The 25323-nt window shown below is 38.0% G+C and overlaps 1 protein-coding gene across 2 annotated transcripts in view; it reads right to left on the bottom strand.

The window, feature by feature from the left end:
* GUCY1B1 (guanylate cyclase 1 soluble subunit beta 1) overlaps positions 1–21589 on the bottom strand; it is a 39954-nt gene extending 18365 nt beyond the window's left edge. The window contains exons 1-6 of one of the 2 annotated variants that reach the window (XM_068681055.1): positions 21505–21545; positions 21190–21263; positions 19440–19641; positions 7459–7559; positions 6562–6680; positions 1504–1701 (exon numbers count right to left, since the gene is read on the bottom strand). In XM_068681055.1, coding sequence (XP_068537156.1) covers positions 1504–1701; positions 6562–6654 — 291 coding nt within the window. In that variant the 5' untranslated portion in view covers positions 6655–6680; positions 7459–7559; positions 19440–19641; positions 21190–21263; positions 21505–21545. Of the gene's footprint in view, positions 1–1503; positions 1702–6561; positions 6681–7458; positions 7560–19439; positions 19642–21189; positions 21264–21504 lie in introns of both variants that reach the window. The other variant, XM_068681054.1, reaches the window with a different exon arrangement.
* Positions 21590–25323: the final 3734 nt, after the last annotated feature.

Raw genomic sequence — 25323 nt, 5'->3', positions numbered from 1 at the left:
TGATAGAACACCAAGCAACATAACTGAACAGATATGGGTAAAAATAACCCAGAAAAACAAATGTTATTTTGAACCTAGTTCACTTCCTCCATCTAGTTTATTTTATAGCTTCACAACAGCTGGAGAGACACATCAGAAAAAGCTGTCCTAGGACAAGCTCGAGTAGGAAGAGAAGGGGAGACTGTGTAAGTTGCCTGCACCATCAAAAGAAATGCTTATCGAGCAACAGCTTCAGCATTCTTGCAGCCAATTTTCCAACATGGTCCTCCTAGTCTGTCTTAACACTGAATAAACAGGGACAAAAGAAGAGGACTGTTTTGATTCTGTTGCATCCTTACCTATCTGAGTGCTAACACTTGCTGTAGAAGTTTTAAATATGGATTTCTACCAATCAAGAATTTAAACAAAGGACATTAAGTATTTCCACTGCAATATGGAAAAAGCCATTCATTATAAACTTGAGATAGCTTATAACAGGAAACCTGTTATAAGCAAATACTCCAATATAGGAGCAGTAATTACCTCTGTCATTGGGTCATTTTTAAATCTCTTATGAAAGCAAGCAAACAATCAATCATATTTTATAGCAATGACTAAATAAATGTTAAAGTGAAGTTTTTTAGACTTTAGCCAAATTAATGCTAAAATAAAGTATTACTTCAGCTAGAGTAGTGAAACTGTGCTAGAAAGGTAGTATGGTTAGGGAATAATTAAAAAAAAAAAAAAGAAAAAAGCGTGCTGTACCTGCTTAGATTCTTCTGTACTTGATGTAAAATATTTGATATGAACTGCAGTATTGCTAACACCAACAAATTTTTATGTTGCCATTTTCCCCCTGATGTATCTGAGGCTAACTGCATGTTAGATCAAACCCTGATTTTACACTGTTAGACTGATCAGTTAATTTTTCACTGTTACTCCGTACGGACTCAAATCAGAAGTTTCTTTTTCCATTTCACGAGTGACTTAGCACACATAATATTATGTAAACTGTATGACTAAGGAAAATTTTTCCTCTTCTGGGGCTGCAGGTGCATATCCAGTCACATTCCCATTCAATGGAACCCACAAACCCAGACACACAAACATATCTTGGTTCTGCTAAGGACCTGGCATGAATGCCAAGAGGAAGACTGCTCTCCAGCCAGGTATCACCAATGCACATCAGCCTCACGGTTTACATATAGATAAAGAATTTAGGAAAGTAGAAAGAGAACCCCTAATAACCCAGTAGCAAGTTTCTGTACATCATCTTCTTTGAACAATGAGAATTTGTTCTGAACTGTTCTTGAGTAGGTCTGCTTGCAGATTAAATGCTGGCCTTTTCAGCATGTGACTGACCCATCCTTAAAGCAACCCAAATGACAGTGGCTCTTCCTGAATCAGTACTAAAGCCACAGTCTAACACAGGACAGCAACAACGATTGTTTGCCATCACTTCACTTGTCTTGATTGCGTCCTAATGACATAAACATTCAATGTGTACAACCCTTCACACATTACCTTCATATCTATTTCCGTGCCATGGATCTGCTGAGCTACTGTTTTGATGATTCCAATGACAATATCCTGCAGACCTTCTCTTTCAGAATAGTAATGCAGAATGAGTCCTTTCCCCTTCTCTGCATCAGTGCATCTGAAGGAAGGGGCTCGCATACCTGGGTAAATAGTAGCAAGATGGTCATGCAGGGCATCCAGGTTCTAGAAGAAGAAATTAAAAACATAATTATAAGGCATTCACTTATTAGTTTTAACGAATGTAAGTACGTATCTTGTCTAATCTATTCCATGATTCCCTTTCTCCTCCTGGTCACACTTCCTGCACATTTGCTTTACTATTTCTAAAATGGCCCTCAGCAGGCTTTTCAGGTAGTTCTTTCCATCTACTGTGGAAATGTTTAGACATGAATGACATCAAAACTAGCTCTATAAAAATTACTCTAGGTTAAGAATTTATGCTCAGTTACGCTGTATTTCAAAACATTTGGTGATTAAAGACCTTGCATGTGTTTCTCAAACCTGTAGCTCATCCATTTGCATCCTTTCCATATTCTTGTCCCTATAATCTCCCCTTCAGATTTAGGTGTCAAATACAAACAAGTGTGTCTGAACAAGCATGAATCTTTCTCCATATTGTCAATGAAACAACAGACTAGCTCTATCATCATAACAGTCAACCCAAGCTTACAGGGCCTGACAAAGTCTCAAACTTCAAAAAAAACCCAACAACACAGAACACATAGAACATATCATAGCTACCACAAAAATGTTTCAGAAAATGGTATTCAAGAAAGAGAAAAGGTCTTTTATATTTTAGCTGATACCCTGGACATCTTATGTATTTAACTTTAAATTTTCAGAAGACATATCGCAAATCTGGGCAGGAAAGTTAAAATGAGAAATTGATAGGCATATCTAATGAGATAATAAAAAAGAGAACAACAAGATCAAAATCACACTAAGAATACAATGCTAGCTCTGACTTTGATTAGGAAGCAATTATCATGGCTCCAGCTTGCTGTTTACTGTATAATGTTTAATACAGAAAGAGCAATCTGGAGTGCTGATTGATGTTGGTACCCACATTTACCTGTTGTAAAATGTATGCAGTGTTTTTACATCCTAAGTCCAGAACATTACCGTATATTTAAAATGTAGTTCCCCCATACCGCAAACAACTGCTATCATCAGGTTTTGCATGTTGTTTTGCACAAGGAGAAGTGAGGTGAAAATACTTTCAATGTGCAGGCTGGGCCATTCTCTACCTTTCATGACCATCTGTCGATCACTAAATTTGTGGAAGCATACTGAACTTGATTTCATGTGAGCTGTGAGGAGCTCAAGCATCTGCCTCTTCTCCTGGGAGGCCTCCAAAGGAAATGAGGTTCTTAGAAATGAATTCCCTAACAGGCACTCAGCCTGGAACGTCCTCCTTCAGTTTTTTAATTTGTTTCAAATTCATGTTTTTGTTGCTATATCAACACCTCCAAATTAAAACTTGAAGAGGCAACAGTCTGGGAGTCAATTCATTCCAGCTGTTACTGGGCATTCAATTGCAAAAAGCTGCAACAGGCTTGAAGGCAAATGCTGTTAAGATCTTCACAGAGTTCAAGATAATGAAATTGGAAGAGACTGCTTTGAAAGAGCATGGGTGAAAACATGAGAGAGCTGACTTCAAGGGAGTGCTCCTGAATCTCCTTAATTGTGTGCAGAACTGTTCTTTCAGTACACATGCCTCAGAAACAGCTGGGATATACTGACCTTTTAGAAAAAAAGATTCTTATACGGAAACAGAGGGTGCACTATCCAGTTTTATAGTCATCAACACCTGAAGAATCTCAAAAGGAGTAAAGCAGAGAATGTTTATAATATGGTTGTCTAATGATTAACATTTAAGTCTGGCACAAGTGTTGCTAACAAATGGCAGTGGCCTAATTGTGAAAGACCACTTTGCTTCCCTAATACCTCATTACTGACTTTGTCCAAGCAACATCACAGGTGAATCCACGATTTGCCCTTTAGTCTCGACTGTCTAAACAGCTGGAGTGGAGGACTTGCCCAGAACGCGCTACAGCTGCTTTTGAGTCCCCAGTGTGTTTTCTCCCCGTGCATGCAAATTATGGGCTGAGCAAAGAGCTTACTGCATCCAGATCTTTGCTCCAACAGAGTCAAGACGCAGTAGAGACGTGCATCAAGACCCAGGAGCTGAAATTGCTCCCAGATCCTGTCATTTAGACACCTTATCATTGTCACCTCTAACAACTACTCCTTTCTTCTGTTTGAGCCATTTTAAATTGACGTTGCAGCTTCTAGAACAAATGTGTCTTTTTTCTAGTTTGTTCACCTGCTGTTGGCCAGAGGAGTGGTCAGGTACACATAAATAACAGGTTAAGTACTCTCCCTGAAATCTTGGCTCCCAGATTTATGCCAGAGCTTGTGCTGTGACCAGAGACACTAATCCTAGACCTGCAGGGAGCAGTGATCATCTCCATGGTGAAACACAAAGGGATCTCCAAGCAGGAATGAACATGGACCAGCAACACTAAGGCAGGTCTGAAAACACTAAGGCCTGTCTGAAAACAGCAAAGTTATGACTGGCACCTGAAATACAAAGATATGCTGTTCAGCTCTGTGCTGTACAGAGCATCTGGAAAGTGTTTTAAAACAGCAATTAGTCCTGTTAAATTTATTGCACTGCAATGATGAACAATTAAATAGCCAAGTAAATGATAACCTAAATGAGTCAGAACTAAAACCACTACTCCAGCGTTTCATTTTCTTTCAGCAGAAAGCTATTGAACATAACAAAAGCACACTTTGGGTTTCTTAGGAGGTATCTCTTTTCACGCTACGTCTCTTTGGCACAGTGTCTTCTTTCAATATGATTTGCAATTTTTCCAGCCCTGTGTTTTTCATAGGAAGTATAAATATTAGATTTGGTTGTGCTGTCTTCTTCCTCTTTCTTGAAGCCTGAAGTATCTGTGTTTCATCTACGAATAAACTGAATTCTCTCAGAGATGTCAAGGGAAATAGAATATAAATATGAGATTTATTTTCACACGCTTAAAAAACCAGCAGCCCTCTATTATTTCACATATTCCTGGGCTCAGTACAGGACACAAGAAGCACCTTTTGGAACTGTATTATTTATTTTAAGAATCTGACAAAATCTCGGCACATCAAGTCCAATCAAACCTATTTTTGTAAGCATATAAATGAGCTTCCTGACCTAATCTGACTGCTGAAAGCTGCAAAAACAATAAATCACAGATAATGTTGATTTTCCATCATAATTAAAAGCTAAAAAGTACATTGCTGGGACAGCTATTAATATATTAGTCTTGATAGAATTTACAGAAGTACATAATAGCTAATGTCATCTTTTAGCATTGAAATGCAAACAGAAAAGCCTAAAACACTGTCATTAGAAGAATATAAATGTATGCTGTTCACATTACCGAGGTTCGGTGTGTACTACAAACGTGTCCACCATTATTCACAGTAAGGAATGGAAAGAGAAGTATAATGGATGGAAAAGGGGATGAAAAAGATGAAAGGACTAGCCCACCAGTGTGTATCCAAAGTGATGGAGCTACCAGCTACATCTTTTTCTTTTTTTTTTTTTTTTCATCCTCTCCTATTCTTTCTCAACTCTAATCACAGCTTCAGTACATCTTTAAAAATTACATTGATCTGAACACTTGCTTTGAGGGAAGCCTGTGAATGAGGCTATAAAATATAAAGGTTATCCTTTCCCACTGACAGACGATGGTACACAGACCACACACTTGGTAGGCATCAGTGGGAACAAACACATAACCTGTCTGTCTGCCCAGCAATTACAGTCCATGAGATTTGTAAAAGAATTCTGGGTTGAATAAATTTAGGATGCTCTGCAATAATCCAGATTGTAGGGCAGGTACTGAGGGATACAAGTAAATATTCCAGTAATTCAGCAAAACGTGCTTTCTGCTCTTTTCACTTATTATTACTGGAGAGATTTTTAAGGGCAAAGATGACAAACTGCTAAATTTCTTGTGAAAACTGTTAAAGATTTGACACAACTATTGGACAATCTTCTGTGAAACCTTAATCAGTTCAGTGTTTTTAAACTCAGTACAGCATGCAGGCCTCCACAAGAGTAATATATATCACAGACCGTAAATTCAAACTGTTTTTGAAATGAACAATGTTGAGGCGACAAGAAAGGGAAGCCCCTTTTTTCCTCACTTGGAAATAAAACTTTAGAAAAGTCATTATACTTCTTCCGTGCTATTGAAAAACTACATTCAGTTTGCTTTGTTTTACAGTACAATATCAAACTGTTCTATCAAGTTACGAAAGCACAAAAATTGACTTAAACACTGCTACGCTATCCCACCCTCAGTTCATGGAGAAAATAAAATCTTCTGTCTTAAAGATGAGCTGTGTATGAGCCCCACTCTGTACATAGTGTACAATTAGAAATAACAAGTATCTGTAATCAGTCAAAGAGAACTTGGGATACGAAATATCCTGCAAATCTGAAGACCATGTTCTCTGTTAATATAAACAACGTAAAGCCCTTTTAATTAACATGCATAGACGATTTGGTGCGGGGTTTTCATGTCTCTTGTACTCCGTACTTTGGTTACCTAGAAAACTGTTCAAAACTTTTCTTTACAGTTTCAAAATAAATTTCAGAATTATGAATGCCTCTGCAAATCCAGCTTACCTGCCTTCTCATTCCCTTTTCATGTAATTAAACAGACAAAGATGACCGTTTAAAGAGAAAAATAGTACTCTGAAATCAGGTACTGAAATAGGACTGAAGTATCAGGTAACTGAAGAATATATTAACCAAGAGGGAAACACAACAGCAATGCCAGAACTTCTGAGTAGTGAAAAGATCTATAGAACACAAATACCAACAAAGACATTTTTCATACACCTCTCCACAAGTAACTGGAAGATAATACCAGATTATGACATTTTATCTCCAAATCCTATTCTAACCTGTTGGCTAGATCATACTTCTGTCTGGTCCAATGTATTTGAAATAATTAGGTGTAAAAATCTTACCTGTAAAAATTCTCTGACATTTGAGCCCAGGACACGTAGAATTGTATCATAACCAGATTCTTGACAAAACACAAAAAACATCTTCCCAAACATTTGAAGAATTTCCCCAGCATTTAGATCTAGTTAAAACAATAAAATGTGACTTAGTTCAAATATTGCATTTCATGCACTTTGCTTACTAGTCTCATATTTATAAATAAGAAAGACAGTACCTAAACTCTACCCAGATCCAGCACGCCAAGAATATGGGGACAACATGATTCAGGGTCCACACACCCAGTAATGTGTATTCAATATGGGAATCTCAGTACAACTTACCGATTACCTTTGTGGTTTGGGGGCATTGCGCATTCTGTGTATCTGTAGTGTTTTAGATTTTGATACAGATAAGGAAACACTGTTTGCAAATAATCATCAATGTTCACCTCAGGGGAGTTACTTCTGGGTTACAATAGTGTGAAACCACATCAGCTGTTCCAATTCAACATGACTACTAGTCATTGTTGTCTTTTGAGTTCTTGGCTAATTACTCTTTCAGAACAAATTCATACTGCACTTGGGTCTGCAGATAAAATAAAGATAATGGGCATAATTCTGCCTTTTAAACTACAGACCAGTGTTGGAATGATTGAAAACAAGTGCTCAAATGCTACCCCAGTTAAAGGGTAGATATGAAATATGACATGCCATAAACACTTCTGTAACTGGGCATGCTTGTTCAGCAGAGAGATCAAAGCTGCAGAGATCAAATCCTTTCTTCTGAGATTTCTTAGTTTTCTCTCTGACCATTACCATGTTTCCATTTCTTTGTTAAATCCTGTGTCTCTCTGCTACATGGATTTTTTTTTTTAATCATAAATGTGATAAGTGGGCAAAGAAGATTTCCATATTACTTACTAAGGACCTTGCTTGCAGCTGCAACCAGGTCATAGGTTTTGGAATCATCATATATTATTCTGACAAGAAATTGTCCTTCCTCATCTAGCTGTGCCTCCTTCCTAAAAAGAAAATATAACAAAATATTTTTGGTTGAGGGAGAAGCACCAAATCTATAAATCAATTACATATTTTTTGGTAATAGTCTTTAAATAAGGTAAGTCCATAGGTTATACCTTTAAGAAATTACTTGTAGAAAATTAGAAATACATCTGACCCATACCTCAGGATAATTAAAGTACAACACCATTCTCTTATGACCATTTGTGCTCTGAAAATAATAATTATCTGGGAGAAAATAAATATGATTTTTCAGCACACAGCCTCACAAAGAAACTGCTGAACTAATTAAATATAGAATTTGTAGTTTAAAAAAAGAAACATCTAATAAACCAAGATTAGAAAAATTTTCAAAAAGACAGGTGATTTATTTTTTAATAAAAAACTAGGTATATGTTATATGAATTAAGACAATCATCAACTCACCAATGTACCCTAATTATTTCTCTAATAGAAAAATAAAAGACAACCATGGGGAAAACTTACTTACTAGTACTGTGGTAATGAAGGGCTCCTACCAGAGAAGGACAAAAACTTGTCTTGAGATATGGTTGAAACATATTGCATAAGAGCAAATACTCTAATGGCTCAAAACTTCTAATAATCATCAGATTTATAAACCTTTAAAAATTAGATTCTAAACCTACTATCTAAAATTCTGTATCCCCTTTTACAACAAAATCTTCCATCTCTACCACCATATTTCATGCATCATTAGAACAAAACTCTTTGACATTTAGCTTCTGATTTTCTAAAGCTAGCATATTTTCTTTTTAAAAAGAAATAATACAAACTAATAATGCCTGTACAACAATTCACGTATTTACAGTTGTACTGGAAATATCCATCTATACAAACACAGAAACATTTTCTATGTTACTCAATGGGAAGAGAGGCCTGAGGATTAAGTATTCTGTTTCATGTTAGAAGTGCTAGATGACAAATGGTACTGTTGATAAGGCCTGATTCCAATCTCATGTGATATTATTCTATTGACCTAAATGAAGTTACTTGTCATTTAACCCTCCAGTTAGTAATCATCAGTCTTTGACCATCTGCCCACTTATCAGTGGAAGTCTGGAATCCTTTATGTTCTTCTTCCTCTTCAACTTCCTTTGATCATGCTCATCATATTCTTACCACTGACCAAAAAATATGCTACATTGGTTTTATACTTAAAATATGCTGACATTTTTTAGTAATTAATGAGCTCTCATACCATCTACATGACACATGCCTTTTTATACCCAAACTATGAATAGGCATAATGAGCTAAAAACAAGCTAAACAACTTTCCCAAGTTTTCAAGTTTCAGAAGTTTCACAAGGCTATATAGCCTTTACATGAAAGTGAACATCTTATGGAATAGATATAAAAGGACTATATAAAACTTGCTATTAAATGACATGGAAAACATTAATAAACTTAATGTGGTTTTAATTATTATTTATTTATTTACTCTCTGGGAGCATCCCAAATGGAATAAAAGAATAGACATTATTAAGCAGAGCAAAACTGGCTGCAAGAGTTTTCTCAAACATATAACAATAAAAAGCACTGTATTATTTTTTATGAATAATCAATTGCAATAATTTATTCGTTATGTTAAGAAATAGTGCTTTTATAAAAAAATCAAGCAGAAATTGTTTGTGTGCACACAGTCCCCTACAATTCTTTTTTTCACACTCCAAAAAAATACTTCTGGTCCTCCTCCTCAATCATTCTCTGAAAACTTCAGATCAGCCTGCAGGATATCAAGTCTCACTAATTTCTGCAAACAGCTCCCATGCCATCTTTTCCTAAGCAGCAGAATAACTAGGTTTTTTAATGGTAAACATCCTGAAGCATATGATGTCCCTCTGTGACAAGAAGGTGTTTACACTTCCTAAGAACTGAACTGAAATTGCATGAGAAAAGAAAACCATCTTGATTCTTTGATTCTCATAAAATGGTATGTAACTGGAAGTCAAATATGGTTTAGAGGGAAGTTTGCAAAGGGTGCACAAACTTTCCCACATCCCTGATACACACTGTGCTTTCTCTTAGTCTCTCGGTTCGCAGCCAAACCACAAAGGATTACACACACATCTGGAAAAGCAATGAACATCCTCAGAAATACTGCATATTTGCACAAGCCACTAGACACTGCTTTTGTGTGTGAGAATTTTCTGTATTAAAAAAAATTGAACGAGTTTGATCAGTCTGGTGTCTCTTTCAAAATGTTTAGTTCCTTCCAATTACATTGACTGGAACTTTTCCTGTTTCTTTCTCAGTGCCAAGCCATGCTTACTTTTTTAATTAGCTTCACTGTATTTCATCAAAGTTTGTCTTCAATGCCTACAGCCTCTCTGAGCCATCACTTTTTAAAATTATCACTGGTTATTTCAATGCCTACCCCATTTACATTATTCAGCTACTTTTGGTTTTCTCCACTTTTCTCTAGATGCTTTGCATCACTCAGCAGCCATCTTCTTTGTAGCCTTAGCATGTATTTCCTATAAAAATAACTTTATTGGTAAAGTTAAACAAACAAAAAAGTTCATTAGCAATTACGTCTGCATAGGGCATCATTTTCTGGGAAGAAACTGCAAGCTCCAAGGCTTCACTCTCCCTCAGTATCAGCAGTGTTGATGGGCATTCCAGCAGTACAGGCATAGAGCCTGCTGTTTGTACTGCAGCCTAACCATCCAAGAGAAAAAATAATGCCTGCTTTTTAGTAATTTTTATTTTAAAAAGACAGAGAAAGATATTAAAAAAATGTGACTCAACAGAAGCCAAACTCCTTTTGGGATTTTTTTTCTTTCTAGAGAATTTGCTGAAGTAAATATTTGCTGTAGCAAGGGACTACATTCTTCACTCAAAACTGTGTGAGCAAAAATCTTTTTGTTTGTCCTACAGTTATGGTAAATCCCCTGACAATGTCTGATGTAAACCTCTGTCAAAAGACAAATAGATTTTTTCTAAAGCCAGTGCTTGAAAAATACTTGAATCGAGATTTTTTTTATTTTTTTTTTCCCAGGATGATTCCTTCTACATACCTCTCAGCCCTGCTGTGCTGGTACATCCCAATCATTTAGCTCAATGCAGAACTGACTTGTAATTCAGCTAAGTATTTGTTTTACTGGGCTATTTTTCTGCTGGATGGATTTCCCAGTCTCTTCTTCCCCTGGTCACAGCTGCTGCTGTGCATGCATAGGTAGGCAGAGCTGCTGAGGACATGACAGGCAGTTCAGTGAACTTGGCTGAAGCCTTTTCCCCTGCCTCCAGTGAAATAAACTGTGGTTTCTGAAGCCTTTCTGCTTCTCTTGGTAATCTGACATCAATGAGAACTTTGGGAAACCCTTCTCTCTGAAATGCACGATTATCCTTAAGGCTACAGGTGATGATGAAATGCTGCTGTAAGTTTATCCAAAATGACCAACACAATGAGAGAACACTTTTATTTTCAGAGGCATTTGTCCTTCAGCAAATGAATCAAATTGCAGGTCTTCTAGTAAGCTTTGAGAGCACAGCATCAGAGCTATGAGCACCAGAGGCTGACCACAATGTTAACACCAGCAGTCCAGGAAACAGGACCAAGCCATTGAAATGTTCTTTTAGCTGAATGGGCAATGCCCAGGTTATTTCCTCACCACTGCAGTTTTCTCACCTAATTGCCTGACCCCTACCTGTTCTATCAAACCTGTCTGCATTCACAGTGAGGAGCTGGTTCTACAACAAGGGTGGTATGAAGAAATCAACAATTCTACCAGTTTTAGCTGTTTTTACTCCACGACCTATGAGTATCATGTATGAAAACAAACCTGCCTGTGTGGAACAAGATGTGACTATAAGCCTGGGTCTCTGAACCTTAAAATACGAGAAGGCTGCAACTGCTCTCATCTGAACAGCTTCTGTCTCCTGGTTGACAGATGGTTCCTGAGCTGGGATTAGAACTGGAATATAACATGGCCTCCTTCAATGCACAGAAATTACATTTGGCTGACTATATTTCATAAAAAATGTCATCATCCACAGCTTTATGAAAAACTGTGGCACTTCTCTTGAAACATTTTGCTGCAATCATTCTTCTTTTTTTTTTTTTTAACAGATATTTTCTGCAGACCCTGGTGTTTGATCACAAAGGTATTAACAGCAATAACATGTGGTGACTTTCTTAAGGGCTTGACTGGAAATGAACCAAAAGCAACAATTTCTGGCAAATTCCCAGTTCCAGCTCTGGTTAATTCTTTAGTGAAGCAGCAGCATTACAGTAGCAAACTTTTAACTTTCATATGCCCTTGCTTTCAAAACAACTTCTAAGACAAATAGAACATGATTTACAATTAATTTCTCATTTACATTTCTAGAAACAAAAGAAGGGTGTGTTTTGCTCCCCAGTAAGTTTGTTTAAAAATTTTAAAAATCCCAGGAGACTGATGCTGTTGCCTGAACAGACTCCTGCTGTCAGCACACAGGATGTGCTATTTCATGGTTCAAAACTCGCATCCTTTGTTATGCCTGTCCTAACTGCTGCGGTCTGGCAGCCCTTTTTATTCACTCTAGGCTAATTTTGAATGATTACACAGAGCTATCCCAACTGTGGCAAACAAGGATTCCAGCCAGGACTTTTTCTAAAATGTTTTCCTCCCAAATGTTTAAATTATCCAGGTTAATCTGTGGAAGTTTACTTGGGGAAAAATAACCTTAACCATTGCACCATGAAAAATAACAGTACCACAGAAGACATTTCTCATGTACAGGTTTGACCTTGACATCATCCAAATCAATGGAAAAATTCCTACCAAGCTGATCAAAGCAGGATCAAGTCCTAAAAGCAGCCCTTCCGCTACTGGTCATGCTAACACCCCCAAATTGTCATTGGTCTAGAAGCACAAAATAGTGTTACAGGTGTACAATAGGCCCTTTGAAAATCTTTTCCATTGTGAAGCTAGTTTAGTATTTGAAAACACACTACTCATGTTCAAAGGCAGCGTTAATAATTCACAAAGATGAATGAAATCTTAAGTGCTAACAAACATTCAGACAAAAACCATTCTTAAAATGAGAACAGATCTTGTAATATGGATTTTTAGACCACAGGTTGCACACATTTTTATTTCACTCTCAGACTTCACACTGTAAACCTCAAAGAAATGTGGTCTGGAAAAGACCCATTTTTTCTTAGCACAGAGATTCCTAACTTGTATGCATGGGAAAAGGCTTGCTATGAATGTTGATCTTTAAGATCCTGGAAACATATGGGAAATACTTTCTTTTGATGTTTCAAGGATTTCCTTTTGCCATTTTGAGATTTTACAGGCAACATAGTTGGACAAGATGTTGGACAGGTTGGTCCTATATACATGTTTTTCTTACTTATATAGTACATCCTCCACAAAGTGGATTTTAATGTAGTTTTGCAGTCAGATTGTAGCATTTAAAAGCAATTGTAATAAATCATAATCAAGTAGAAGGTTGCAGCTTTCAGAACTTTATTATTTTTTTATGCAGCATTTGGTTATTTTATCTGTGTAGTCAGTAATAAGGCTGGAATTAAAAAACAAACAAAAAAACACAACAACAATGAAAAAAAAAAACATTTTTTTCTACAGAAGAACCCTTCTCGTCATAGAACTTTGCACACAGTAAATGTTGAGAAAATATAATTGATACAAACAGGAAAATTAGATGATTGGAGACTATGTGGAACAATTCTTTGTATCCTCAAGACACACAAACTTCTCTGTGACAGCTATACTACTATTTAGAAGCTGTTGGTATCACTTTAACAGATCATGTAGTGTACCGAAAGTACAACTGGACCTCTTCCTATAAAAACTATGGTCCTAAGTGCATGCCATGGGTGTGTCACCTTGAACAGGCCACAACAGCGACTTCCAAGACCACCTCTATGACTCCTTCCATGATAGGCGTTGTTTCTGTTGGGACTTTTGCCACCATTGTGTTTAACTATTCTTGGTGTACCAAGGATGGAAAAAGTGCTTGTTAAATTGAAGAAACCAGTCAAAACAATCTTCTTGACAAAATAACACTACTGCACTTAGAAACCCAGCATGATTCTGATCTCACTGATAGGAACATGTCAAGCTTAATTCAGTTCCAACAGCAACATTATTAAGCAGAATTACATGTGTCAGAACTAAAGATAATATCAGCGAAATCCGAATCATCATCCTTGTATCCCTCTTACATTAAGATGGCAAAATCACTGCTTATTGTATTACTTCACACATGGTTTGTGTTTTCAAAACACTATTAATCTTTTTTCATGTATTTCACAAAGATGCTTTACTAAAAGTATTTAAAATATTGATCCAATCTTCCCACTCCTCCCAGAAAAAAAAAGAAAAGAAAAAAAAAAGAAAGAAAGAAAATAGACTTGTACGTGCTATGGATGGTCTAGAGATATTTTAAACACCCAGCTGGGAAAAACATAAATTATATTAAGTTACAAGATTAGAAAAAAATGGGAATCTGTCCAGGAAAATGACATTCTGGGTAAAGTAAATAGGTGTATTTATAGACTTCAGTGCTCTGAGCTATTTCCCAGTTTTACAAGCTGGAGATGAGAGTGTTTAATGTAGGTTTTCAAAACAAGATTATCCTAGAAGATACAGTTAACAAATGTGCAAGTTCTTTGTTACTAATCCAAATACTAAAAATATTATTAAAAACACAAAGCTAGTATTATTTTGCTTCCTTTTACATAAGTGGACTAAAAGGAATGGTATTTACCATACCAATAAATGGTATTTCTTTTAATCATTTCGTTTATAAGAGTGACTGATACGTTTACAACACCTGGTATCGTGACATACCTAAAAGTACTTCCCAGTTCTGGGAAAAATAAAAAGTACCTGAGAGATACTGCAAGCACACTCACACCATGCTCCAAACCATGGCACTGTTTCTTTTTAGCCAGGTCTTTTCCAAATGAATTAAAGAATCTGGCATCCACACAGTTTAAAATCCTGACCTCCAAACGGGTCTTTCTGCTGTGAGGAACTGAAGGAGCAGCCACTTACTAATGTTAAGAGGTGCAATGGATTAAAATAATTAATCTATTGTCCTTTCACCACTAATGGCTTTCCAAATTGTCTTTCTGACCTCTATTTATACTTAACCTGTATTTTTTTTTTAATTATTATGAGATTGATCAAAGGGAACACTCCATCTTCAGTACTGGATAGACAAAATGCTAATGGAGGCAGGAAAAAATCGATTTTCCTGGCTTTTCACAGACCGCTGCAGTTAATTATAACTTGATCCTACACAACCCAGAAAAAGTATGGACTCCCATATATAAAGCTGTAGTGAAGAGTCTATTTTTTCGTTAGTGTTCATGGTGAAAAGGCACTTAAGATAATTAACACAGTATGCCTGTAATGTCTTTGAGCATGACGAAATCAGTAACTTCGGGTAAACTGTAAAGCAAACATTCCTTGTAATAAATTAGTTCTGGGCTGGGAAGGGCAAATACTGAGCAAGGTCCTGCAGCTTAACAAAGCAAGAGATGATTCACATGGGACTCATTATCAGTACTGCAATATAGTTCTACATGTCTGTGTGGTAAAATCCATAACCATCTTGATAGGCACCTGGACTTCTACAGTTCCTGCCAAGAGAAGTACATAGGAAAGAAACAGAAAAGCCAGCAACTTGGGAGAAATCCCAAAGGCATTAAGATTAAAATAAAATAAAATAATTGAAGTCCTAAGCACATCCAAATCTACACTCAGACATCTTAAAGGAGTTTGGCACCAAGCTTCTTATGCAAATCAACTTGTTGAGAAAAAACACACACATACAAAAAAAAAAAAAAAGGACTATCCCATGCTTCAACAACATGATACATAATTGAAATACCATACCTCACATTTTGTGCAGGTCTTTGATTTTGCCTGTTTAATCTGTATTTTTATTGTCCAGGCCACATCGTGGTTATGTAGATGTGATATGCACATACGCACACATGTATATACCTGTACACATAAGTATTTCTATGCCTATGTATCTATAAAGGGAAGTATAGTTTCTCCAGAAACTTTACATTACAAGCTGATGATTAACCTACCTTCTCCCCTAGCAGAAGTGATACTGTTAACGCAGTACAGATTGATACAGACTATGGTACAGTTTTACATTGTTTCTAATACATTTACATGCTTTTTTTTTTTTTTCTTTTCTATTTATATTGCCCTATATAAATTAGCTGAAATCTTAGAGAACACGACATTTTCTGAAATGATTCTAAGTAAAACAAATATCTCATAAAGAGCCAGAAGTATTTGATGAGATTCTTTTTGTTGCTTTGCACAAGCTGGAAAGATGAGCTCAAGTACTGTTTAGAGCAAACTTTGTGAAATTTGCTCCTTACTACGTTCCCTTGCCCCTCCCCGAGCCTACATGATGGAACCTACCCATCACACCTAACATCTTATTTTCCCCAAGGCTACTGAATCTTTCAATATTGAGGACAGGCTCTACACAGATAGTACACAGCTATTCAATATTTTATTTTATCCTATTAGTCAATATATAACATCAGGCTTGATATACAGCATAGTTTTATAATCCAGCTCTGAAGACAGAATTGGTCCTTCCCAAGAAGCCTGTCTGTGGAACTGATCCCCATATTTGCATGGATAAGTATTAATTAACAGGCTAGTGAGACCAATTATATAATTTCTGTTTTAAATGGATGACACAACGGCAGATCAAAACATACATGTAATAGTAACAATAAATGAACAAAAGGTTTCATTAATCTTGAATGCCCAGTTTGAGACAGGTGAACCTGTTTTTTCATGATACTCTGCACTTTTTATGGTCAAAGCACAGCTTTCATGGACTTTACATGGCACCAGCATCAGATTCACAATTCACCTCAACTCCAGCACCTCTTAAGAGGTTACTGTTGTAACTTGTAACAAGCCTTTCATTGCAGCTTTTCTCAATAATACCTGAAAAGGCAAATTGATACATTATGAAGTATTATTACATCTAAACATTTTGCTAAGCAAAAGCAATAGGCAAAAACCTTGATTTTTACAGGATTTGCCATAAACAAAAACTGTGTTTTGCCACAGACATAAGCAGAGAAAATTATCTTTGGTAAGGTAACATTCTAAATTCAGTATATTGACACGAGTCTACATACTGAAGTATAGTCCCTTTATTTTCCAGCTGCAAAATAAATTTTTGTTCGTTTGTATAGGAAACAAAACTCTACATTTTGTTATACTAGAAATTCCCAGGAAACAATGTGAGTTTGAACCAAATCCAATTCTTTACCCTGTAATAAATAATAATAATAATAATAATAATAATAATAATAATAATAATAATAATAATAATTACATATTCTTAAAGGCACAGTTGAGTAGATTTTCTCTTTTTATATTATTTGACTTTATATTATTTACTATATTGGAATATAACTGGAACTAAAATTAATGAGAATATCACATTCTATCAATGAATTCATAAGTTCGTAAGTACCCAAACTCTAATGAGAGTTATTGGAGGGTAATTTTACATGCATAAATGAACAAAATCATCTACCTCTCTTGACTTAATTAGCCAACTGGCAACAATACCAATATACCTGCTAGGAATGCCATTGAAAATTTATCCAATAAACATGTATTCTTAAATCATCTACTTTTTACTGCAAAGCCTACAGTAACTAGTCTGATCTATGCTACCCTTTACTGACATCAAGCTGTGTCAGTACTATTTCCTAAAGGAAAATGCCAGCTCTACCGCCTATTTCACTCCCTCAACTTGAGTATTTTTTTCTATCACTTCAGCTGAACCCAAGTTGAATCTGAGGAGAGAAGCTCTCTCCTTCCTTTATACCAGGATAATTATAGCATGTTAATTACCCAGCCCCCTGTGTTTCACTGTTTTAAGCATAACAGGACAGTTACAGAAAACAACTTCTAATGAGTGAACTAGCCTAGATGATTGGTAGGTGATAATGGACAAAGTCTGGAGGAGGACAACAAAGCTTTCCTTCCTCAAAGGAAAAGTGATCACCTTTTGATCTTCCTTGGTACACACTTTCAGTCCCTGAATCCATGGGAAGTTAGTGTTATCCAGGCTACTCAGACCTTGAGCATTAGCATTTAAGAGCATGTGTAGACAATGCAAGACAGACTGATCCACGAAAGGGCAAAGGCAGGATGATGCTTTGATTCCACACCAAGCACTGAGCAACAGGAAAATAATGCTACTTCTTGCTTTCTACATCCCATACTAAGGTTCACCTGGCAAAGAATACATGACTCTCGGGGCACAAAATGAGTATTTTGCTACTGTGAAAATTTCAACACAGATGTTCTTTTCTAGAATCAATTAAAAAGTGTTTTTACCTCTAGATGTTTAGTTTTTGTAACAGTTTTTAACTTCTGCTCTAGTTTTTCCATGCTCACAGGCTACACATGTTTTGCGGGGACTTCTAACACAGAAACAGAAGGAAGATGGAGGCTACAGTTGAGTGACTGTAGCATTTCATTTCTCAAAAACTATCTTTTAGATCCTTCTTGTACCTATGTGGGAAAAACAGATTCATTTTACACTGTTTGAATGTGTTTCTTAATATGACATTCAAGTTCTCATTCCTATTCTTGGCAATATATCTGAAATTGTCACAGTTTGAGCATCTAACCTGGCCTAAATTTAGCTTTAGGAGCCCGTGGGAAAATCCTGTATTCATTTAATCAAACACAGAGTGAAGTGATGCTGTTGGGAAACACAGGAAAAGCTACTGTGTACATATTCCCAGCTGACAACAGTGCCCTAGCTCCCACATACCACCCTGGAGCCGTTTCAGGAAGACATCCCTGTTAATACTTCAGTTTTTTACACACTTAAACCTTTAGAGCTGCTGAACAGAGTGCTCAGATTTTCACATGTACTGGCTGTGCTGCTCAGCTACATGCGGAATCTGTTGCAAAGGAGCTCACATTTTATCATAGCAGAAGTCCCTTTTAAAAATATGTAACCACACAATTTTTAAATATATCCACTACAAAACAAACAAACAAAAAAAACTTTTTGTGTGTTTCTGTTTGTTTGGTTTGGTTTGCTTTCCCTTGTGTTTTTTTGTTGTTGTTGTTACTGCTGTTTTGTTTTTCATGTGGGTAGTCTCTCTATTTTGTTCTGGACAGGTAATTCCATGCCCACTGCTTACCATCACATTCACACACTGTAGGTCTACCCAGCAACACAAATTTGGCCTTGATCAGACATGAGCACAAAACTGTATGTATGTGAAAGTGGTCAGGCCTGACAATTTAAAATGTTAGCTAGCATTTGTGTTGGCTGCAGGAGAAGTAAAGATATCTAATGCCAAAGGCATCTTGAGAACTATCTTTTAGGGACACTGCAATTGCCAAACAATCTGAATTAGCTCTCTAGATGTGACAATGACAAAATAAGGAGTTTGAGAGAGGTTCTCAAGCAGGGAAGGGACAAATCAGAAGTGTCTTCTCAGCAAAAATGTGGTTAATCATTCTAAGTAACAGTTTATTTGCTAAGAAAACGACCGCAGGACTAGTGGAGTGCTGATCAGAGCATTTCTACATGTATTCCAGGTCTCTCCTTCCAAGGACTGAAGTACAATGACATCATCATTCTGATTCAATTAACAACAAATGATGGCAATGAAAACACCACTTTCACAAGAGCATCAACCATCTAACCTAACAACATCTCCTTAAGTGTAACAGAGGAACTGAAAGGACCTAAAATAGCAGATATTTAATGGCTAGCGGAGGACCCTGTACCATCCCCTAAAGCAGTGCAACTGCTATAACCTGTTCCAGATTTACAGGGGTTTGTCCACTGGTTTATACACTCTAGAATATACTAACTCTTAAGATAAATCCTGATGAATAAAAATCCAGTTGCAAACTCCTTTTGCATACAGAGCTACAGCAGCTGTTGCATATACAAATATATTGGCTCTTTCTTGCAGATCATGTTCCACTCTTCTGTTTGGATGGTGTTATGGTATTACTTCCTTCCAAAAATCCATCTTCTGGGAGTTAATAGCAGAGCCTAGTTGCAGTTGGGCTGCAAAAAGACAGAAATGTTTCCCAGCTGAAAGACAGAAACAGGATGTAGCAGCTTCCTGAATTTTCACTGCTGACCTTTAGCCAAACATTTCATATCTTTTTTTTTTTTTTTCCAAAACATTAAATGAGTAATACTCATCATATGTTGATCTCTGGTACTCTGCTGGGTACGTGCAAAATTCCTATAGGTAGGCTGCATCACAAATTATGGCTGGGGGTCCTGACAGTCTGCAGCACGACCCTTATAGATGAGACCTTTATCTTCTCTGATGGATTCCTCTCCTGTACAAGTTCTGATGAGCAGGTGAACTGGACAAAAGGGGACTCAAAGGCATGTTGTTAAGGATAATATGCTAGGAAAGAGTGAGCGTTCTTTAGTACATTTTATACTTATTTTATTATAATTTTCATGTAAGATGATTGATGTACCACTAACATTTGTTTTTTTTTTCCTTACTAAGTCTCTTAACTTGCATGTATCATATAAACTCAGTATCGAGGCATAAGAATTCAAAACAGATTGTTGTGTTTAATTAAGGTGTGCAAGAAAAATAAACTTAACATAGCTTACTTAACTTGCAGTCCAAAACTGTATGGTATTCGCTAAAGACTCATCTGTGCAATCCATAGAACTGTATTTGCAATGTGTAATTTAGAAATTAACTGCCTTGGATCAGTGTAACAATGACTGCTGAACTGGAACTGTGGATCTCCATCTCTGGTGATGTTAAAGACTCAGCTAGACGAAGTCACGGCCGAGCCCTGATCTAGTGCTGGTAACAGTCCTGGCTGGAACACAGGCTGGACTAGATGACCTCCAGAGGTCCCTTCAAGCCAACATTTCTGTGATTCTCTGGTAAGATTACCCCGTTTTTAATTAATGAATTGAAGAAAAAAAGCATGGTCACAAAGATTTCACATTCAAGGGCAGCCCTGTAACTCAAAAATTGTATTAGAGCAATGGCAAGACAGCTACACTGACATATTATTAAAACTGCCACAAAATAAATGGGATAGGGTAGTATAGAAGCTGTCCTGTTGCAAGAAGACTGCTTTCTCTACATTGGATAATCTCCTTCTCCCTTGAAACATACAATATCAAGAGACCATATTAAACCATCTCTTCTAACTACATAGCTGCATGAAGCCTTACAAAGCTTACAACTCTGTAGGCATTTATGCCTTTTTGAAGCATTTCTTATACTTGTGGCCATGTATCAGCACTGCCATATTTCTGGCACGCAGGACGCTGTTGGCACCACGCATTTCACATATTTCTTTCAATCCCACAATTCATCAGAAGTTTTAAATGGAGACAGTCATCGCCAGGCATGCAACGCTTGGATACAAGAGAGCGGGTTCAGGAGGATAAACACAAAAATCACTCTGATGTCTACGTGAAGTCACAGTCCCTGTACGCAGTGACACTTCTAATTCAAGCACAGCACATTACCAACATCGCACGTTAGCTGCAGACGGCGCCACACGCCCACACCCCCATCCCCACACCCCCATCCCCACACATCCCCACGCCCCCCGCACTCACTTGATGTCCTCCCAGACGGCGGGGCCGTAGTTGCGGATGACCAGCAGCTCCAGGGCGTGATTGACGAAGCCGTACTGCGGGGCAGGGCGAGGCGGCGGCACGGTCAGGGGCACAGCCTAGGGGGGAGCCCCCTGCAGCCCCCCATCACCCCCCCACCGCCCCCTCCCCTCACCGCCCCCACCCCAAAACCCCCCCAAAAATAAAAGGCGGAGGCCTGCCCCCCCTCCCCAGCTGCCCCAGCCTCTCCCCTCCCCGCCGCCGAGCTCATCCCGGCCCCGTCAGCGCCGGGCAGGGACGGCGGCGGCCGGAGCTCACCATGGTGCCGCCGCCACCACCGCCGCTGCCGAAGAGCGGCCCCGCTGCCCTCACCGCCTCCCCCGGCCGCCGCCGCCCCGAGTGGCAGCCGGCACAGCCAATGGGGAGCGCGGCCGGCGCGCTGCCCGCCAATCGGAGGCGGGGGCGGGACTTCGGGCCGTGTAGGGAGGGAGGGGGGATGAGGTGGGGAGGAGGGGCCCCGGCCCCGGCCTCTGTGGGACGGGGATGGAGGCACGGGCCCGAAAAGCCTCGGCCCCCGCGGGCAGAATGCAGAGGGTGCCCCTGCAGGGGGCAGGGGAGGTTTTTATGCCACGTCCCCCTCCTCTTCGGGGTGCGTTGTGTGAGAGGAAAGCCGCGCTGCTGCTGACGTGGTGGCTGCGAGCTGTGCGCATCCCTTTTTCCCTGTAGCTCTTCCCAGCACAGAACCATCCAAAGCACTGCTCTAGAGTTTCCTGCGCATCAGAAGGGGTTTTCCAAAAGCTTTTCTCCAGCTGGGGTTGTTGGGGCTCGGCTGACAGTCTGAAGACTGTCAGTGCCTGGCAAAATGACAGTGATTGGGAAGGTAGATGGAGGGCAGTGCATGCTCTGCTGTCAGTGCCCTTTGCAGGGGTTGCTTTTTTGGGAACAGAAATGGTTCCTCAATTGTTTCACATCCACGTGCAATTGCTTAGCTTTGGGCCAGGTAATTGCCCCGTGAAAAGTGGAGAACCAGAGGAGCAAAATGATTGCAGCTATTTCTGTGTGTTAATTTTCAAAGGTTAATGAAGTTAAAAACACAATAACTGCTTTCAATACATTTCAGTGTGTGTTGACAAGTCCTTGTCAGTAGCTAAGGTGAAAGAGACATTGCTGTAGAGTGTCGTTACAATGTTCTAACCTACTAAACAGAGATTTTGAAAGGGATCTCCAAGTAAGTTATGACCCTTACAACTGGAGTTTGAACTGAGGATTGCTGACAACATGCCAAGGAGGCTTCAGAAATAACACAATCATCACATGTGATAATCCATGTGGAACAGAAGAGATAGTGCAGCACTTAAAAAAACAAACAAACAAAAAAAAAAAAAAAACATATTCAGTTTAAAGCCCTTTATACCATCTACAGATGTAGTGTATGGAATAAAAATCCTAAGGAGACTTATAATTCTTTCTGCTTATTTAAAAAGAATTAAAGACTATTCAAGAGATAATAAGGTTATCTGGGAGGACTATAGGATGAATACTTGATGGGCTACTACTGTAGTAACTCTTGGGCAGAGACCTTGCTACATGAAGCCAAGAGGGCCACAGATGCACATAAATCCAGCTCTAAGGATCCATATGGATTCTAGATGTAAGTAAAATTGTAAAAGTTCAGACCTTAGTAAGATAAAGCAAAGTAACTGTAAAAATTAATTAAACTCTTGACATACATTATGAAAAAATGAAGATAGAGTGTGTGTTTGAATTGCTACATAAGTAAATAAATTATAAAATTGAAAATCTTCTGAAATCTCATGTAGTGCTTGGTGAACTTCTGAACCTGTGTTAAGATCTGTTAAAATTCTTAGTAAGTGAGAAGAGAAATTATGGGTGGATGGACATCAGAAAGTTGGCAAACCTCTTTTCAGTTGGCATTCCAGGAACAGTAGAGGGACACCCTGCATTTGCGTCAAGCAGGCATAATCAATTCTACTTAGTTTAACACAGTCCAAATCTACTGCGAAAGCCACTTCTAGTTGCTTTTTTTTTGAAGAATGACCACGAATGAATGTTTCAATATAACCAGTTAAAGTCATACACAGAATATGCTAATTTTGAAAGGAGGAAAGAAAATTGTTAGAAAAACACAAGCAAACTATTGGTTGAAGATATCTTTGTAGAAAACAAGCAAAATCTGAAGGCATGCAAATCTCTAATTTTTGCATTAGACATCATGTGATAAATCATGCTGCTGTAATTGGATAAAAGGCTTAGGAGGGGTCAGCTTCTTCCCAGTTAACTAGGATTTGGGTACTTCTGATTGCCATCTTGTTTTCCTGCTTGGTAGGAACTAAGTTTGTGGAAAATAGGAATACATATCCTGCTCTGCTAATGTTGTAGCTCTTTATAAACTTTGCTTTTCTGAAGTCCTGACAGCGCATCCTGGGCAGGGGATAAATGTGTACTGGAATAGGATAAGGATAGGGACAAGAGTGGATTAAGAATTAGTAGTAACAACATCATAATTGTTTTGAACTTTCAAAGAAATTCACTTGTTTATTCTGTGTATGGGGTAAGCCCCTATGCTTATAAAAAGGTACTAGAGAAATTACATCAAATTCTTTTTGAATATGGTTTTCAGAATGTAGATTATCCTGGCAATTTTGCATACAAGCGTGACACTTTTTTAAAAAGTGCCAATATCACCAAAATTCAAAATTGCTCTATACAATTCTTTTGGTTTGGTTCAGGCTTGTAGGTTGCATTGCAAGCTGTTCTTGAGATTAAGCTTTACATGCAAGTGTTCTGGCATCAGAGGTGATGTAGATTTGTTAAATGTAAACTGAAAAGTGGTAGACTTGACAGCATCGGCAGTGTTGAAGCACACAGTAATTAATTTCCTTTTCTAAAACAGGGTTCCCATTTTAAAGGCTTGGACAGTGCTGAATTAAAGAAATCAACCACGTGATTTGCTGAGAGGAGCCAAACTTTTTTCGAGGTGTCAGATGAATCAAGATTATCTGGTAGGTCTTATACAACATTTGGTTTTGGTAGAAGGACAGACAGGCTTTAAGTCAACAAGGCACACTACGTACATGTCAGACTCTAAGCTATTAACCCCAGGCTGTGTTTCAAAGCCCAGCCCTGGCAGTCACTAGACATTTGGTCACCGGAGTAACGCATTTCACACAACCATTTAGGCTGTATCAGCTGCACTTCCATAAAGCCTGCAGCTCATTCTCTATAGCATGCAGTCTCTTTCTAATTTGGGGACCATCATGCACTGGGTTCATGACTTGCTGCCCAGCTGCTTTTTAGTGTTCAAGATCAGGAGAGTAGCTGTGGAACTAGGCACAGTGGGGATGTGTGTGGGGTGGAATTATGGTGTGAAAAGCCTTTTAGAAAGTTTTCTATAACTGAAATCCCACAAGGCAACTTCTCCCCTTTGTGTCCCCCGGAATCCTTGCATACTTCTCAGGAGTTTCCTGCATTGGCCATCAGAAAACTAAAAGAGTTGCAGTCTCGGATTACAGGAGAAAAACAACTGTTGTACTTTTTAAGTGTTGATACACATGGTTTTTCCTGATGTGCGATGCTAACTTCATCTGGGAATTGTTGAGGTCTCTGAAAGCAAAAGTAAAATAAGATCCTTTTATGCTGTATGAAAGGACAATAGTTGAGACAATAATTTTGGGATAACTACTAGCTGGCCAAGAACTTTTACACTCAGTTCAATGTGGTTTGTGTTAATACACAACCACTATAAAACAAAGCATTTTAATAAGTTACATTTTTTTACTTTGGACTTCACTCTTGAAGTTTATATTGTTACTGTAAACCCTAATAAAAATGGTGCTTTATATGGTATTGTTGGATTTCATTTAATGAAGCAATTTTATTAACATCAAACTGAATTATGGGTATTTTTTATTTTGCTATTTCAAATGGTCTGAGACTTGAAATTTCGGATTATCATAGTATGCTTTTAAGGTGCAGAAACAGGCATGCGTTTTTTTCAGATCCCTTCAGCAAGACTAGTTATTTTTAATGTAGCAATATACCATTTGGTTTGTTTTCTAATTCTGGTATTTACAAGCTATAAATGAAACAACCCTCAATAAGTCAATACAATAATCT

This window comes from Anas acuta, chromosome 4, assembly GCF_963932015.1.
Source record: "Anas acuta chromosome 4, bAnaAcu1.1, whole genome shotgun sequence".
Taxonomy (NCBI): Eukaryota; Metazoa; Chordata; class Aves; order Anseriformes; family Anatidae; genus Anas; species Anas acuta.
Note: the sequence above shows the minus strand (reverse complement) of the source record. Positions and strands in the feature narration are given on the sequence as shown.